Source organism: Gossypium raimondii, chromosome 10 (genome assembly GCF_025698545.1).
Source record: "Gossypium raimondii isolate GPD5lz chromosome 10, ASM2569854v1, whole genome shotgun sequence".
NCBI lineage: Eukaryota > Viridiplantae > Streptophyta > Magnoliopsida > Malvales > Malvaceae > Gossypium > Gossypium raimondii.
The window spans coordinates 1,016,298-1,034,170 of record NC_068574.1 but is presented as its reverse complement, the minus strand read 5'-3'; the positions used below and the strand labels follow the sequence as shown (position 1 = coordinate 1,034,170).

Below are 17,873 nucleotides of genomic sequence, written 5' to 3'. Positions count from 1 at the left end.
ATGTCTGTTTTGAACAGATCATATAGTTATTCAAAGGTGAATAAAGAAGACCCAGATGAGATAATCCATAGACGAGCTCAGTTCTTGATTTACAAAGTGCTAGAACAAGCTGATTCTAGAAGAAAACCATCGTTCTTTCGAATCAAATTATGTAGGCTGAAGCTGAAGATTGGTAGAAAATTGAAGAAATTGAAGAAAACTGCGATGGTCAGTATTTCTGGTTTAAGAGTTGATGTTTACAGACAGGTTTTTAATCAGTTGAAAACTTGGAGACGATTGTTTAACCGTGGTGGTAATGATCATGGAACCATTGCTGCCGCCATTCATCGTCCTTTGCTCACTTAAAACATTATATGTATGTATATACATGCATATACTTATATATGTATATGCATATATAAGATTTTATGATTTTGTTTTGGTTAAAAATAGGAGAGTTCTGCTAAAAGAAAAAGAAAAAAAAAAGGAAAGTGATGCTGTACTTGTTGTGATTTTGGAATAATAAGCTTTTTCTTTTCTTCTTCTTCTTCTTCTTCTTTTTTTTTTTTTTTCATTTGTGCAATTTTCCAGCAGGTATAGCTTTGTATTATGTTTAAAATTGAACAAAAGATTTAACAGCCTTGAAGCCTGGACTAATGGGATGTCTAAAGAGAGTGAATTCATTTTTAAATATTCGAGTTTGACGTCTATTCCTCCAAATAATATTGTCTCAATATTCAAATTTATGTTTTTCCTTTAAGAGTGTACCGTGTCTTACCATTACACCCAATCACTTGTTAATAATAATAATGGTAGAAAGATTTTTATAACAACGCTAATATATCATTTGATACCTGAATTTGGTTTTAATGTTCAACTAATTTTTGTTATCTTAATTTAATCCTTGAATTTAGTTTTACTGTTTAATTTAGTATATAAATCAAACAATATTATGCGATTCAATGAATATTTTGCGTGCGCTCTATAGGTACTTCATTGAGACCAAACAAACTCAAGTATCAAATTGAAAAACTTGAGATACTTAAAAATTTAAATTCTAAATTAAACATTAAAACCAAACTCGAATATCAATTAGTATGTCGACATTTGTCTCACAAAGTAAATAAATTTCAAGTCATTTGAGTTGAAATTATTTTGAGTTCGAATTATTTAGGTTTGAGACTCAAATAATTACGGGTTTGAATTTTTTTAAGTGATAATAACTTTATATTTAAAATCGGAATTACTTTTATAATAAAAATAATATTAAATCAGAATAGGTTATGGAAAAGATCATTAGATAGTCTAATTCTATGGTTTATAAATTCAAAGTAGCAATAAAATTATCACTTACTCTATCGTCATATTCATGCACCCCACACCTATCAGGAACTTGGCTGGGACTTGGGAGTGGGACCACGTTAGGCATAATCATCATTAATATAAGTGTTCACGTATGATATTTCCCAATTTTGTATATATATATATATATACAAGCATTATGCAAGTAATAGGTTTAGATATCTAAATCGAAGTCCACATCCGTTTAGATAATAAGATTTGAATATTTATTCGGGTCTGCTGTAAATCCATAACGAATAATAATTTTAAAATCAAAATTCATAATATCTAAAACAATAATATATATTTGAATCCGTAAATATATATATGGATCGAATATTCAAATCTGCAATTTAAATTATTATCCATAACCTCACAATAAAAAAAAATAAGCATTCAAATTTTATAATTAAAAAAAATACTATTGAGATAATTTTAAATTTAATTGAGTACCAACTAGAGGCGAATTTAAGGGGCTGGCAGGGCCTCCCTCGGCCTCCCTAAAATAAAAGAATTACTATTTAGGCTCTTAATTTTTTAAAATTTTAAATTAATAAAGGTAAAATTACACTTTAACCCTCTAAATTTTTTTAAAAATTATAAATATATAAAATATAAAAAATTAAAATTCATTCCGGTACCAACCTCACTCTAATAAATGGTTAATCTCCAAGTGTGGGCAATTTGGTCAAGTCCATTGTGTTAGTTCTAAAAGAAGTCTATAAAATAAGCAAAATAGCTTCTATTTTTCAACTTTAGTAGCGAGTCTATGTTCATCTATTTATATTATTATTATTTGAATATTAATTTGATTAGGAAAATTACTTTTCATATCCTTTCTTATTTAAAATAAATTAACTTTAAAAGTATTTTAGTCTTTTTAATTAAAAAAACATTTAATAGTATTTGAAATATGTCAAATGTATTAGTAATGTTTTAAATTTATCACTTAATCAAAATTTTATTTTAATATTTTAATATTTTAATATATTTTAATTTTATAATGCACACATTATTATTTACATCAATTATATATATTAATAACTGCATTTTTAATATGATGTATTTGTGTGTTTAAATTTTATTTTACTCACAATTTATTTTTTATTTTAACATCATATATATATTTCAAGTATTATTATTAGTTTTAAATCATAAATTTTATTATTTATTATATATTATTTTAAATTAATTTATATATTTTAAATATATAATTTTTACACAGTAATAAAATTTTTAATTTTTAATCTTAACCGTATTTTTTCCATAAATTTGAAAGGTATATATATTAGTGGGCAACAATAAGCCCAGAATTCTGATATAAATTTCAAGATGGTTGGGCTAATTCTAGGTTATGGGCAATAGGCTATTGCCCAAAATTCTGAAGGCTTTGTTTTTGAGCCGAAGGTGAGCATGGCTTCACTGCTGGGTCTACTCTCTGGTTGATGATATGGACTTTTTAATTATAATTAAGAAAGAAAAAAAAGAAGAAATGTTTTCAATCAACAAATTAGATGAAATTTGTTTTAAGTTAATACGATCGAGAGTGTGTCGTGTTACTACATTTACTTCGACACATAATTTTTAAGTGTCATTTTATTAAAGTTTTGTAATATTTAAGTTGAATATTAAAATGTCAATTGAGTATTTGCTCAATTAGCATCAAAATTATTGTCAAAGTAGGAGTTCGTGAATTTGAATGCATTTAAATATGTTTCGGACCGATGGAGCATTGCAATTGGGATATGGTCTTGTTGCTGCAGGGGGAGTTGTTCGTGATAAGGAAGGAATTTGGATCGTTGGACATCATCGCTTCTTGGACAAATGTTCAGTTTTTGATGCGGAGCTCTGGGGCATTCTCGACGGTCTTAAAATTATCCAATGCAGAGGACATATTCATGTCACTATTCAAACTGATAGCTTGGAAGTTGTTAAAAGCATCCTCGGCAGCTCTTTTACTGAATCCAACTCAGCTTTGATTAGGCAAATCTGTAATATTTTGTCTCAAGAAAATCATTAGATTCTGAGATATATTCCAAGGGAGTATAATCAGGTTGCGGATTGCTTAGCTAGGCAAGCTTTGATGGAAAAACCTAACCTGCAGGTGTTTGATGTTCCACCCGAAATTACTAGTTCCTTTATTGATAGGGATAGGCAGACAAGTAATTTTTATGCTTAAGTTTATTTTGTAATCCGTTAGTTTATTATTTTCTTTACCAAATAATAATAATAATAATAAAGGTTACGAGGGTTATGTATAGTTACTTAGTTTGTGTACTAAAGTGGACTTAATAATTTTCAACTTTAGGGTTAGAAAATTGATGAATGTACTTGAGAGTTCTCTTTATTATAGGAAGGGATCAAATTAGTCCTCATTTGATTCTTTTAATAATATAAGAACCATATAAATCAAGTCAATTCGAGTTTAAACTTTAAAGTTAATTTTCTATTAGAATAGTTTTGGATTTAAATTATTTTGAGTTTAAATTATTCAAATTTAGAATTTAAAGTTTTGCATCGATGTTGAATTATAATTATTTCAAATTTAGATTATTTTAATTATAATTTTGAATTAAAAAGTTGAAAGGAAATTTTATTAATTCATTAAATGAATGAGACCATATAACTCGAGGGTCATAACTCAAGCACAACATATCTGAAATAATTGCAAGCACTTAACATAATAAAGAAATTAACCCCGAATGGTCCAAAAAGGTGGCTATAAATTGTTCACCAAACTAGAGAGGACGATGATAAAACTAGCCCTAAAATCATTCGCAAAAGAAAAATTAAAAAATATACTAAAAGAGTAGACAAAAATTTTTAAAAGTGAAAGCTTATTAAATAATAGAAAAATAAAACAACATGACAGATGAAGATGCCAACGAAGAGCAACCTAGTTTAAAGAAACTGATGGTGATCAGAGGTGTTTCAGAAATAATAGGCATCGACATATCTCCATCATAATTTGTGAAGATAACAACGGTAATACTACTCAGAGCGGAGTACCGAGAAAAAAAACAAAAAAATTTAAGATTTCGCTAAAAGAAATTTTTTTTAATTAATCTATACTTAAATAAAACAAATTTAGGCTATTAAATTTTTATAAATCAAATCAAGAGTTTGGGTGAATGCTTACTTCTTATTAGTACTGTTCGTCACGCCCTTATTTGCAACCACATTAGGGAGAAAAAGAAAAACACACGTTTTTTCAATTCAAACAGCCAAACATTTTCCCGTTCAATCGGAAAAGCTTTTACTTGTAAATATGTTCTTAAAATTTCATTTACTTTGTTCATAAAACAGAGAAAAGAGATCGATCATCGCAAACTTTCGATTCCCAAAGGCCAAACAGTCCCCCCAATCTTCGTTTGCTTCCTTACATTTCAATTTTCAGCAGGTATCTCTCGATTTCTTCTATTATCCATTTGATTCTCAACACAAATGCAGGAAGAAAGAAAGAAATAATAATAATGGAGCTTTGAATTTATATAAGTATAGAAGCTTAACCTCATTTAAGCTCACGTTTATACTTTACTAACAAAAATTGGTATTTTAGTTTCATTTTTTAAAAGTTAAGTGCATTTAGCTATGATAAGAGTTGATTCGAATATTAGGTTGATTGACTTAATTTTAATTATTTTTAGGTGTTTTGATTTGGTTCTGGAGACTTGAAGCTTTTTTGGTTACTTTTTGAGCTAGAGAAAAGTTGAAGTAGTTGTTTAGGGATAAGAAATTTTGAAAATTTTGATAAATGCGGGTATAATTGCTGGAAAATTTTGTCTTATTGTTTGAATTTAGTAGGAAAGAATGAGTGTGGTGGGATTAGATATCGGGAACGAGAACTGCATTATTGCAGTTGCTAAGCAACGTGGCATTGATGTGTTGTTGAATGATGAATCGAAGCGTGAGACACCTGCTGCTGTTTCGTTTGGTGAGAAACAAAGGTTCATTGGCTCAGCTGGAGCTGCTTCTGCAACAATGAATCCTAGGTCCACTATTTTGCAGGTTAAGAGATTGATTGGTAGGAAGTTTAATGAACCTGGTTTGGAGAAAGAACTTAAGTTGTTCCCTTTTGAAACATTTGAAAGCCCTGATGGCGGAATTTTGATCCGGTTACAGTTTATGGGAGAGGTTCATGAATTTACACCTGTACAGATTTTGGGGATGTTGTTTTCACATTTAAAGCAGATAGCTGAGAAAAATTTGGAAATGCCTGTTTCGGAATGTGTAATTGGAATTCCATCCTACTTCACTGATTTACAGAGGCGTGCTTATTTGGATGCTGCGGCGATTGCTGGGTTGAAACCGTTGAGATTGTTGCATGATTGTACTGCCACTGCCCTTGGATACGGAATTTACAAGACTGATATCTCTAACTCTAATCCAGTTTATACTGTCTTTGTGGATATTGGTCACTGTGACACACAGATCTGTATTGCATTATTTGAGACTGGACAAATGAAAATCATTTCTCATGCTTTTGATTGTAGCTTGGGAGGAAGAGACTTTGATGAAGTTCTTTTCAATCACTTTGCATCCCAATTTAAGGAGCGGTATAACATTGATGTTTTTACAAATATAAAGGCATCTGTTAGGTTGAGGGCATCATGTGAGAAGCTGAAGAAGGTCTTGAGTGCTAATGCGGAAGCACCACTTAATATAGAGTGCTTGATGGATGAGAAAGATGTTAGGGGTTTAATCAAGAGGGAGGAGTTTGAGAAGTTGTCTTCTGATTTGTTGGAAAGGATTACTGTTCCTTGTCGCAAGGTTTTGGCTGATTCTGGTTTGACTCTGGATAAAATCAATTCAGTTGAGCTTGTTGGATCAGGGTCTCGAATTCCGGCTATTACACGGATTTTAGCTTCTATATTTAACCGGGAGCCCAGCCGGACAATAAACGCTAGTGAGTGTGTGGCTCATGGTTGTGCTCTTCAGTGTGCAATGCTCAGTCCAATATTCCGTGTCAGAGAGTATGAGGTTTGTGTTTCCACACATTGTTGCTTTTGACACACTGTTAGATTGAGCTATTACTTCTGAATCAAATCCATTTATTTTGTATTATAAAATAAACTGGTTTTCTCTTGATCTGGGAAAGAAAAATCCTTTTCCAAGTTCTGTCACATTTTTCTTATTTAAGCGCACTCATTTTTCTTATTTAAGCAATTATGTCTTCATGCTTAAATTTCTTCCTTTTTCATCTTTTGGGTGAAATTCTTTGATGTGGGTGAGAATGAAATGTGTTATGTAGATGAATACCATTTATTTCTATTAATGTTTATGCAAACCTCAATTTCTGTTTGCTTTGCACTATTTTCCATTGTGCTGGATTTCTTCTGGCTGTACTGTTATAGGAGTGATTACTATTGGTTCCATTTCCCTGCTCTTCAAGCCTGTCCAGGAGGTTGGAGCTTTCTAGGGGTAACTTCACTATTTTGTTTTTGAAAGATGAGCTACTTTACTAATTGAATATCTATAGGAGGTCATCTCTAACCTCTTAGCCTCAGTATTAGAAAGAAAAGGAATAGTAAGTTCAGTTATCACTGAGGTTTTTCCTTGTCCAGTGTTTTGTGGGTACCAATGAACAAAAAGGAGGAGTTCCATTTAGATGCTTGCATCTGTATGCATGCTGGTGCTTAATTGGGTTATTTCCTGTACGAAGCTATAACATTTGTCATATGTTTTCTCTTGTAGGTTCAAGATTCTCTTCCTTTATCTATTGGATTCTCATCTGACAAAGGTCCAGTTTGCACTCTTTCGAATGGTGTGCTTTTCCCAAAAGGGCACCCATTTCCAAGTGTTAAGATTCTTACTTTGCATAGAACTAATATGTTCAATATGGAAGCATGCTATGTCAATTCAAATGAGTTACCTTCCAAATTATCTCCTCAAATTAATACTTTCACGGTATGATAACTATATTTGCATGCTTCTTCTTTTAGACATGTCGCAATTTGTAATTTTTTTGTTAACGGTTTTTCTATTTTAACTTTTGATTTAGTGTTATGAATATTTGGTTTTCTTTTCATTGTTAAAACACTCTTGGAATTATGATTTAATGTTTCTGTAGATTGGACCTATCCAATGCCACATAAATATGGCTAAAGTGAAGGTCAGAGTTCAGCTAAATCTTCATGGGATTGTCAAATTGGATTCAGCTGTGGTAAATATGATTTTTTTTTCTATTAATGTTGTATCATATTGGCCTTTAGTCATTTCCCAAGTAAATTAACTGTGGTGAACTCCAAATTTTATTGCATCAGCTAATAGAGGATCAACTGGATAACTCTGTGACAATCAATGATCCTCATTTGACTTCAGAAGAGGTAGAGGACAAATCTGATCGGATATCTTCTGTAGAAAATATTGCTCAAGTCAGTGATAATTCACAATCAGAACCTCCATCTTGTCCTGGTGTAAGTTTCAGTTGAAGTACTGCCCACTTTGACTTCTTCCTCCATCTGCATTTTAGTTGTTGTTATCACATTTCAGGAAAAATAGATATAAACCAGAAGAACGAGGAGAGCAGTGAAATCCTTGCTTTTACTGTTTGCTTTCAATTCAGAATTGAAATAAATAACAAATGGTTAGGAAACCTTAGACTAATTTGTTTGCAGTTATCCTCTTGTGGAGTGCCTTAGTAAGATGTTCTGCCAATGCCTATATCTATTGTGTCTTGACTCTTGACAATGTCATTGAGGATATTTGGACGAAAATTCAAATATATCACTTTGAAGAGCGTTGATGTTAAATTCAGTATTCTTGTGCAGGCTGGTGTAGCAAGAAGAGGAAAAGCTGTAAAAAGGTTGGAAATCCCTATTAGTGAGAGTGTCTGTGATGGAATGAAAAGGGACGAGATTGCTAAAGCTGAAGAGAAAGAACGTTGGTTGATGCAACAGGACTTGAAGATGGAGCAAACCAAAGATAAGAAAAATGCCCTCGAGTCTTACGTTTATGAGATGCGCGATAAGGTATTGCTTTGGCTTAAAATGATAATAGCTTTATTTTCCACTTACAAGTAAAGAACTTCACATGGTTCCTTTCTCATAATGATTTTATAAGAGGGAAATTTAATGTCTCTGTAATTCAAACCCAGTGTCTAGAAGTATAAGCGCAGCCTGTGCTTTTAACTTTTAAGTCAGTCTTAAGAATAAGTTTGCTTTTTGTTAAAAGATTGATGCGCCCTCCTGCCTTTTAAGATTAGTTAAGTTACTATAGATGGTAATGCTTTTATATTAAATGCAGTATTTGGTAGTTAATTTGATGATTTTCAATGCATTGGGAATTGCAACATCATATGATTGGATGATTTATCATGAATAGTAATTGCAGAATATGATATATTCATGTCATCTAATAGGCCTAGCAAGAACCTTTTGGTGATTGCCATCTAATCTTAATCTGCATATTCTTATAAAATAATCTTAATTTCTGACATATTCTGAGGTGTAGTGGATTATGTTCATTTTCCGTTTCTTAAGTTCTGCTACATATTAGAGTAACACAATTGTGTGCATAGATTTTAAATGCATATCGAAGCTTTGCAAATGAGTCAGATAGGGAAGAGATATCTAGAAAACTTCAGGAGACAGAAGATTGGCTTTATGAGGACGGGATGGATGAAACTGAAAATGTTTATGTAGAGAAGCTTGAGGATTTAAAAAAGGTAGCTATAACTTGACTAATTATCTATTTACCCCAGTTCAGCTCTGTAATAAAACCAACTAATTGATTTGAATTTTAAAGCTTGTTGACCCTATCGAAAATCGTTATAAAGATGAAGAAGCTCGAGTACAAGCAGCAAAGGATCTGCTAAAGTGTATTGAAGATTATCGGAAGGCTGCAGCATCACTTTCATCCATTAAGAAAGATGCGGTATATGATTGTTGATGTTCAATTGGCTCAATTCATTGATATTGCTAGTCCATTGGTTAAACACTTGTGTCTTCTCCTTTTGCAGGTTACTGATGAGTGTAATAAAGCAGAGAGGTGGTTACAAGAGAAATCCCAACAACAAGACTCCTTGCCCAAAGATGTTGATCCAATGGTTTGGTCATGTGAGATCAAGAGAAAAGCGGAGGCTCTTGAAGCGTAATAATCTAATGCTACTAATATTTTTCTTTTTCTTGTAGCATCTTTTTAAATATCTGATGATTTTGAGTCATTTATGTTCAGGACATGCAAATATATGATAAGATCCAATCCTTCTCGGGATGATATGAATGTAACAGATCAAGGAGACAAATCAGATGGCATGCAGTAAGATCGATGCTGATACGCATATAATTTATCACACCAAATACCAACAAACTCAAAATCAACCAAATCAACTGTCGTTCGAAATATGAAGATTTATACTGACTGATACAAAATTGTTTGGGCTTTTAGATCATCATTGCTCAAGGTGAGCACAGATTGTTTCTTTTTTTTTTTTTCATTTTAATACTTGATGTTTGTTTGATTAACACTTATGATTTTCGTTACTAGCCGTACCTTACATTTCACATTATCCCCTCTTAGTTCTAAACCTTTCGGTTGTTTTCGTCATTTAAAGGAGCTAACTACTATAGTGAACAGAAATCTTAATGTCTCTCCGCTTTCTCTCAGACACAATTTTAACTTAGTAGTATGAGCTTCAACTTGGATTAGCATTACTTTATATATTGTTTTCTTGAGCAATAAGCACAATTAGAGCACATTGGGAAGCTTATTTTATACTTTATGTAATCAATCAAACTCTAGGGTTCTACACTCTCAGCTGTGAGTTCAAGCGACAACCATATTTCAAGGCTTATGTAGCCATTTGAACATCTTACGAGTAAGCAAACCATTTGATAGTAGTATGAGAAAAATGCTAATGCAGCAAAATGCAATTGCATTAGCATTTTAGCTTATTGTGGTGGGTCAATCGATTCCTTAATTTCTTCATTGTTTTGATGCATATGCAGGCAAAAGCTTAATAATCCCTTCAATAATTAGTTCTTGAGAAGAGTCTCCCTCTTGTCTTCCCATTTGTCTAACCGCTTCTTTGCTGTCTCCACCTGAAAATTTCAGTAAGCTCATCAATGCTTCCATCTTTTCCGCTTTGAGAATTAATGCCCCATATAGGGTGTTAATTACGAACTTAATATAGATGAAAACTTCATTGAATGCCCTCTAGGTTGCAAAAATTATGTCAAATTATGATTTTGGTTCCTCCACTATGCTTAAATTTGAGATTTAGTTGGTCTAAATAGTTAACTAAGTTCAGTATTCCGGTTAAAATACTGATGTTGATTTTTTCTCCTTGAAAACTGTCATTTCAACTTGTCATGCTAACTGACGTCTATAAGTTTTTGTTGGAAAGAATGTTTGTAAGAAAAATTGACATTTACATTTTAACCAGAATAGTTAGAGGTGTTATTTATTTTGATTATATAATTAAATGACTAAATTTCAAATTTGAATATAGTTGAGGGATGAATAATTATAATTTAGCTGCAAAAATTGAACAAAGGTTTGAAAGGGACTACTTACCTCTTTGTTCCAATCTGTTCTAAATGTCACCCACAATAGAATGAGGGTTTGCATTAATGTTCCTCCAATCATCCCAGACCATATTCCCTGCTCGAGGAGTCAAATACCTTAGGTTTAGGGCAAGTCCTTTTCACAAATTATGGGTTAAATCACTATTTGGGGTTTGAACTTGGTAACAATTTCTACATTGGGGCTTGAATTTTTTTTGTCCAAGGTAGTCCCCAAACTAGGTAATTGTTCCCATAATAGGGCTTGAATTAGGCAATTGTTTTCACAATGGGGCTTGAATTTTTTTTTGTCCAAGCTAGTCATTGAACTTGAGAATTGTTCTCATACTAGGGTTTGAATTTTAGGGTTTTGAAGAAAATATGAGAGACTAACTTGGAAAAAAAATTTCAGATCCCAATATGAGAACAATTATTAAATACAGGGATTAACTTGGACAAATAAAAGTTCAAGCCATCACGTGGGAACAATTGTCAAGTTCAAAGGCGAACTTGGACAAAAAAAAAGTTCAGGCTCCAATGTGGGAATAGTTGTGAAGTTCAAATCCTAAAAAGTGATTTAATCCACAAATTAATATTAGTTTTGTGGTTAATCTTTTTATAATTAATAAAATGGTCCCTAAACTTAAACTTTTTCTCGATATTGGTCAGAAGTGGTAATTAAGCTATCAATTTTGTCCCAGCCAATGTCAACCAATAAGAACGTGGCATGTTCTTCTTGGATGCTAGACACCTTTGAGGCAAAATAAGACAATATCGATAGTTTATGTACTATTTCTGAAAAGATGTGCCAACATAAGAGAAAGGGTAAAATTTAGGGGCCAATTTAGATGTTAACGCGATTTTTACCTTTGCACCAAGGTGGTATATAAAGCCTAAAAGACAGCCCAGTGGGATCCCTACAACGTAGTAGCATCCCACATTTACATACGCTACAAATGTTTGCCATCCACACCCAACAGCCACCCCTGTAAATGCAATTCAATCAAATCATAAACATAATTTGGCTTTAAAAAACTTCATACCATTACTTTAATTGCAACAAATAACAGCGCTACTTAAGCCAAATTAGAGTAATTAACAGCGCTACTTTACCCAAAAAAAAGTTGCTTACCAGACAAGACAGGTTGAACCCCATTAAGAATAAGAGTGACGGCCAAGAATGGGCATAGTTCCGACACTGCCTCAGCCACAGTCTCACCTTCCGTAAATACATAGCTTATTACATGGCGTAAAGCTAAAACAACGACAGCTTCCGCTACAGCAATGGTTAACGAAACCAAAGTGACAATTTTAACTGTAAATGCTGCCGATTTGGGGTTCCCAGCTCCAAGCTCATTGCTCACCCTAACACTGATTTAGGGAAAAACATAAAAATTCAAATTAGCATTTTAACTCGAATGGATAATAATCTTAATTATTTCGATCACTAATGATATTATAAAGGTTAAATTCTAAATTTGAATATAGTAGAAGGACCAAAACTGCAATTTAACCGGAGTAAAACTAGTGAAAGTGACGAACCTTGCAGCTGCATTGAACCCAATCGAAACCATCATCAACAAGCTGGATATACCCATGCTGCACCATTTCAACCAACATCAATAAATTCATGGTAATATATATTTGCTAGAAAGTACAAAAAAAGGGCATCTTTCGAGAAAATAAGTAGAATTTAATCAGGATGTTATGGTGGAATGGGCTAGTTTTGCATCGGATATTAATTTTTGTTTTAAAATTTTTGAGTTATTTTGGGTTTATAATTATTCTATGTTTGAAACTCTGAGTATTAGGATAAATTCGAATGTGAATTATTTTAAGAATTAAATCATTTATTCGTTACAATCAACTTTAAGTTTGAGTTAAAGTTAGGGTAAACTATCAAAATAGTCACTTTTGTTTCTCTCAGGTTACATTTTAGTCACTTACGTTATCGTATTTTAACATTTTAGTCACTGAGTGGTAATTGTCATTAACGGTGTAACGATAAGCTGATGTGGAACATTAAATAATCATTTCAAATAAAAATTTTAGGTTAAATTATACAATTGGTCCCTATATATATATATTTTTTTGTTTTGAGCAATTTAATTTTTTCTTTTACGTTAAAAGAGATAAAGAAAGGAGAAAAATAGAGGAGAGGGAGAAGCAGAAGAGAATGAAAAAAAAAGAAAAAAGAAAAAGAAAAGGGAAAGTTAAAAGAACATAAAAGAATTTGTTTTTTGCTCAAAACAAAAAAATATATAGAGACCAATTGTATAATTTAACCTAAAATTTTTGTTTGAAATGATGATTTAACGTGCCACGTCAGCTTACCGTTACACCGTTAACGGCAATTAAACGGCTCAATGACTAAAATGTTATAACACATCAATGTAAGTGACTAAAACATAATATTTCAAACATAAGTGACTATTTTAATAGTTTACCCTTAAAATTAAAATAAAATAAATTAGATTTAATTAGAGGAAGCATTAAAAAAAAGTAAAAGCAAAAGCTAAAATTAAGAAGAATAACTAAGCAAAAAGGATTATGGCGTGTTTCACGAATGACCCCCAACTACATGCACTTTGCAAGCATTTATTCCCTTTAATATTTCACCTTTTTCCCTTGGGATGTTGATACACTACATTTCATCTACTTTATGCTTCTAACCCTAATATTAATTAATTAAGACCACATGGTAGTAGTAATAATAATAAATTAATCTAAAATTTGCATGAATTGCATGGACCAATATTGAAATACGAGGCATACAACTATTCCAAAGCTTTTTCAAGAAAAAAAAAATTCTAAATCCGTAAGTATTTTTATGTTAGAACAAATCTTAATATAAATTTCATTATTATATATATTTAAACTAATATTACATATAAGGGGTATTTTGGTAATATCTCTAGGTAAGTTTTTCCTAAACCCGATCAACCTATTGAAAAATTAGACCCATCTCAAAAGTCAATTTTTTAAAATTGCCCCTATCGAATTAAGTCGGGTTTGAGGTTTTTTTTTTTTGTCATCCCTAACTATATCTCAAAACAACTTAAGTACATAACTAATGAGATTTTTTTTCTCAGTAACCGAGTTGAGATTTATGACTCTTTTCTATAACCATGATAATTTTTTTTATTTGAACGAGAGTCCACCATATTAAATGATATATTACTAGTATCAACTATCCAAAGCCGACTCGATACCAAATATTATAATCTATATAATGTATGAGATATATTATTCCGCTTAAGTGAAAAGCATAAAAATGAAAGTAGAAACTTGCCCCTAAAAAAATTAGGTAAATTTTGATATAGATACTATTTTTCAATTGAGTTTTAACTTGGTTAATATCGTTGTTGTCATAATATGCAATAGAACGTGAGATTAAACTATTTAAGCACATATTATCTTTTGATTCAAGGATTTTAGTGAGATTATGAGTAGTAGTACGAATTGGTAAAAGTATAATTGAGGCTCTTAAACTAGAAGTAGGATTGTATTTTGTCTCCACTACTCAAAAAATGGGTAAAATAATCACTATATGATCAAAAAGCAAACTGGCCCTTTTATTTAAAATTTCGTCCATTTTTATTGTTAAAAATTAGTTCCTATATGTTAACATGATGTATACGTGGCACATCATATGTAATTATCTGATTTTTTTTCTTAGCAATGTCAGTTTTTACTAGTAGAACTTAATGAATTTTTTTTAATGGAAAGAATCAATTTATTTTTTGATCTAACATACAAAGATTAATTTACTTATTTTCCAAGTAAAGGAAACAAAATATAATCTGAATCCTAATATAATTTCTCGATCTTAGTTTTAGGGGAGGAATTTTATGGAAAAAATAAACTTACTTACCATACAGAAAGAGAATCCAATGTAACCTCAGGGTTCTCCAACAAACCAGCAACCAAAACCAATATCTGCAAGTACCAAATCTCCAAACACAACATCACAGCTGAACCAACTGAAAATTTGAAAAAATCCCATAACCCATAAAAGGCTTGTAAGCTCAAACCATCCCATGTTAGCTTACACTTTTCACTTCTCAATATATACACTATTTGAGCCACCACAATGATCCACCATGATAAGCTTAACACCATTGATGCACCTATTAACCCCAAACCGAGCTTATACACAGCTAACCAACTCAAAACAAGGTGCACCACGAGTGTAGTAGCTGAGATATAAGCACTTGGGTTCACTATGCTTTGAGATTGAAGGAATTTTTGTATGGGAAAGTTGAAGGCATAAGCAAATATTTGTGGGATTAAACCGTAAACGAAAACCGCTGTCCCCGATGCCACCGCCGTGGATTCGCCTAGTACGATCATGATTGGTTTTGAAAACACATAGACTAACACTAATGGGATCCCCGTTAGGGTAAGTACAATGGTTGATCTTTGAAGATAAACCCCTAACATGGAGTACCTGTGAGCACCGTATGCTTGCCCACATAGTGTCTCTACAGCACTCCCCATACCTAGCTGCAAAAAGTTGATTAAAATTATAAAAACCCTAGTAAAATAAACAAGAGAAGAATATAAGTAAAATTCTAACTTTCTTGTTATTTTGTTGATCACGTCAGTTTTTAACAATAAAAATGGATAAAACTTTTAACAGAAAAGATTAGTATGTTCTTTAATCTAACATACATGAAATAACGTATAAGGACTAATTTGATATTTTTTTTGTAAATGAAAAAAATGTAATCTGATTCTTAGTGTATTGATGTGCAAGAGCATCCATGATAATTTTACATTATATATAATATACCATGAGGCCATAAGCGAGGAGCTGTATGCCACTGTTACCAAGAGAAGCTGCCGCAAGCTCAAGGTTGCCTAAGTGACCACAATAGATACGAGTGGATAAAGACATGAAATTGTTGATCAAGTAAACGAAAACCGCCGGTCCGGCAAGGTGGAAGAGCAGCCGGAGCTCGATCCATGAAGCCAGTCGGAGACGCTTGAAATATGGGAGCTCGTTGTCTAACAAGACTTTTTCAAGCTTAGAGTCCACATCATAGACACTGCCAGCATCACTGGATTCTGAAGAAGACAGCTCGGGTGTCTGCGGTGGCTGCCGGTGGCCATGCATGGAGTTTTGTAATGGCTGGTGCAGCTGCTCCTGTTGAGAATCCATGGTGTGTTTTATTTTTTTCAGTAAGTATGGTTTCAGATGGTTGATACTAATTAAGCTAGCCAGCCTAGTAAGGGAAAATAGCAGCCTTTATATTCTTTCAGGGATCTTTTTGTAAATTACATAAAGTGATTCTTTGTGCTTTTTACCTTTCAACTTGTAAGGACAAGGAGCATAGACATTATTTTAGCACCTATTCTTTCTTTTTTTTTTCCCCTTTTTTATGAAGTATCTAAATTTGGTCTCAATTAAATTTAGTATAATCATTTTTTAGCCCTCTAACTTTGCAAAAATCATTTTAATTTTCTATTTAATTTTTCGTTTTTTAGTTCTTAAACTTGTAATATTTGTCAAATCATCCTAAAATGGATGAACTAGTTAACATTTATTACCTTTGCTCATGTGGATGTCACGTCAACGATTAATTAATTTTTTTAAGTTATTAAAAAAGCATAAAATATATTTAAAATATTTTTTAATATTTTAAATTTTAAAAATTAACTAATTGCCAATGTGACATACACATTAGACCTGTCCATAGGCCCGGCCCAGAAAAAATTTTCGGCCCAACTCTTAGGCCCGGGCCTGGCTCGGCCCGAAATATGGGCCTGAAATTTTGCCCAGGTTTGGCCCAGGAAAAAAATAGTAAGCTCGAGCCCGACCCGGCCCGATTTTTAATAAACACAAAAAAATATTTTAAAAATAAAAATAAAAATATTTTTAAAGTATTTTAAAATTAAAAAATAAAAAATATATATTTATTATATTCGGGCCGGGCCGGGCCCGGGCCAAAAAAGTTGAGCCCGAGCCCGGCCCATTTTTTAAACGGGCCTCGTTTTTTTGCCCAAGCCCATATTTTGGGCCTATATTTTTACCCGAACCCTCCCATATTTTGGGCTGGGCCGCCGGGCCGGGCCGCCCGGCCCATGGGCAGGTCTAATACACATGGATGTCATGTTAGTAAAGTTAACAAATGTTAATTTTTCTATTCATTTTGGGGTGATTTGACAAATAATGTAAGTTCAATGGCTAAAAGAGACAAAATTAAATGTAGAGCTAAAATAATTTTTTTATAAAGTTAGAGGGCCAAATAAATCATTATGCCTTTTATCTTATAAGGGGATAGCCATTATTTTAGCACCTATTTTTTTCCCTTTTATAAAGTATCTAAATTGGGTGTCAATTAAATTTAGATTCAAATGGAATCGAATCTAGAAGATATTTTGAGGATAATATCACATTTGGTATATGTATTTTCACAAAATATTTAATGTGGTACTTGTATTTGAAAATGAAAACTTTTGAATAATTCAGTGATCATTTTATAATTTTTTAAAGTTGAGTGACCAAAAGTAAACTTCCTAATTGTTTTGTGACTTTAGGTGTAGTTTACCTATTTTTATATGATGCTAGCATGGGTTGGTTGAGTCGATTAAGTACTGATTTGGTAAGTGATATATAAATATCACTTTTAGATTCCATTTAGATGAGCGGTGAGATTAGAAACAATGATGGTGATGAAATTAGAGCGAAAATGTACATTAAAATCATTTTATCATATTAATATTTATATTAAAATTTAGATAATATATAATTAAACTTATATTTATATAAAATTATGAATTAATAAAATATTATTTTATATTATTTATTATTTATGTGATTACTTAATTTAATTAATCATATTAAGTATAATAAAAAACTATACTTTTAATTAATTTATCATATAATAAAATTATTAATTATTTAAAAATTTAAAAACTGTTATTTTTTAAATAAAAAAAAAAAAAAACCAAGGTCCAGAGAATCTTCACCCTCCTGTGAAAAATAAATTCCCTAGTGTGGTTAGAACACTCTACTACGTTGATTGCTTATTACCAAGGTTAAAT

The 17,873-nt window shown here is 31.8% G+C and overlaps 3 protein-coding genes across 5 annotated transcripts; 2 read left to right on the top strand and 1 right to left on the bottom strand.

Moving 5' to 3' along the window:
• LOC105775116 (hypothetical protein) lies at nt 1-345 on the top strand. The gene has a single exon (XM_012597647.1). It carries the CDS (start codon nt 1-3, stop codon nt 343-345), a length of 345 nt encoding a protein of 114 aa, XP_012453101.1.
• Nucleotides 346-4,472: 4,127 nt separating this feature from the next.
• Nucleotides 4,473-10,339, top strand: LOC105776549 (heat shock 70 kDa protein 16). 3 transcript variants are annotated; one of them, XR_008189989.1, is made up of 12 exons: nt 4,473-4,720; nt 4,968-6,300; nt 7,015-7,227; nt 7,391-7,483; nt 7,584-7,736; nt 8,091-8,291; nt 8,840-8,986; nt 9,067-9,195; nt 9,281-9,411; nt 9,496-9,724; nt 10,063-10,138; nt 10,269-10,339. XR_008189989.1 is itself a non-coding variant. In XM_012599264.2 (10 exons), the coding sequence occupies exons 2-10, from the start codon at nt 5,131-5,133 to the stop codon at nt 9,581-9,583; spliced, it is 2,325 nt and encodes a 774-aa protein (XP_012454718.1). In that variant the 5' UTR covers nt 4,473-4,720; nt 5,122-5,130; the 3' UTR covers nt 9,584-9,979. The 3 variants fall into 3 exon arrangements, 2 of the variants coding, with proteins under 2 accessions (XP_012454718.1, XP_012454717.1); XM_012599264.2 differs by lacking the exons at nt 10,063-10,138; nt 10,269-10,339 and having other exon boundaries at nt 5,122-6,300; nt 9,496-9,979; XM_012599263.2 differs by lacking the exons at nt 10,063-10,138; nt 10,269-10,339 and having other exon boundaries at nt 9,496-9,979.
• Nucleotides 10,019-16,027, bottom strand: LOC105776550 (protein DETOXIFICATION 40). Its single transcript, XM_012599265.2, has 7 exons — nt 15,619-16,027; nt 14,698-15,329; nt 12,366-12,422; nt 11,956-12,194; nt 11,691-11,809; nt 10,837-10,923; nt 10,019-10,361 (listed from the first exon to the last, which is right to left on the bottom strand). Exons 1-7 carry the CDS (start codon nt 15,985-15,987, stop codon nt 10,296-10,298), a joined length of 1,569 nt encoding a protein of 522 aa, XP_012454719.1. The 5' UTR covers nt 15,988-16,027; the 3' UTR covers nt 10,019-10,295.
• Between the last annotated feature and the right edge of the window lie 1,846 nt (nt 16,028-17,873).

Bases quoted from the DNA above. Each gene is read 5' to 3' on its own strand.
- LOC105775116 (XM_012597647.1), top strand. From the start codon at position 1: ATGTCTGTTTTGAACAGATCATATAGTTATTCAAAGGTGAATAAAGAA.
- LOC105776549 (XM_012599264.2), top strand. From the start codon at position 5,131: ATGAGTGTGGTGGGATTAGATATCGGGAACGAGAACTGCATTATTGCA. The intron at 8,292-8,839 runs GTATTGCTTTGG...TTGTGTGCATAG, and splicing joins TTTATGAGATGCGCGATAAG to ATTTTAAATGCATATCGAAG. The intron at 9,196-9,280 runs GTATATGATTGT...CTCCTTTTGCAG, and splicing joins CATCCATTAAGAAAGATGCG to GTTACTGATGAGTGTAATAA.
- LOC105776550 (XM_012599265.2), bottom strand. From the start codon at position 15,987: ATGGATTCTCAACAGGAGCAGCTGCACCAGCCATTACAAAACTCCATG. The intron at 12,195-12,365 runs GTTCGTCACTTT...TCCCTAAATCAG, and splicing joins GGGTTCAATGCAGCTGCAAG to TGTTAGGGTGAGCAATGAGC. The intron at 10,924-11,690 runs GTAAAAATCGCG...CTCCTCGAGCAG, and splicing joins TATACCACCTTGGTGCAAAG to GGAATATGGTCTGGGATGAT.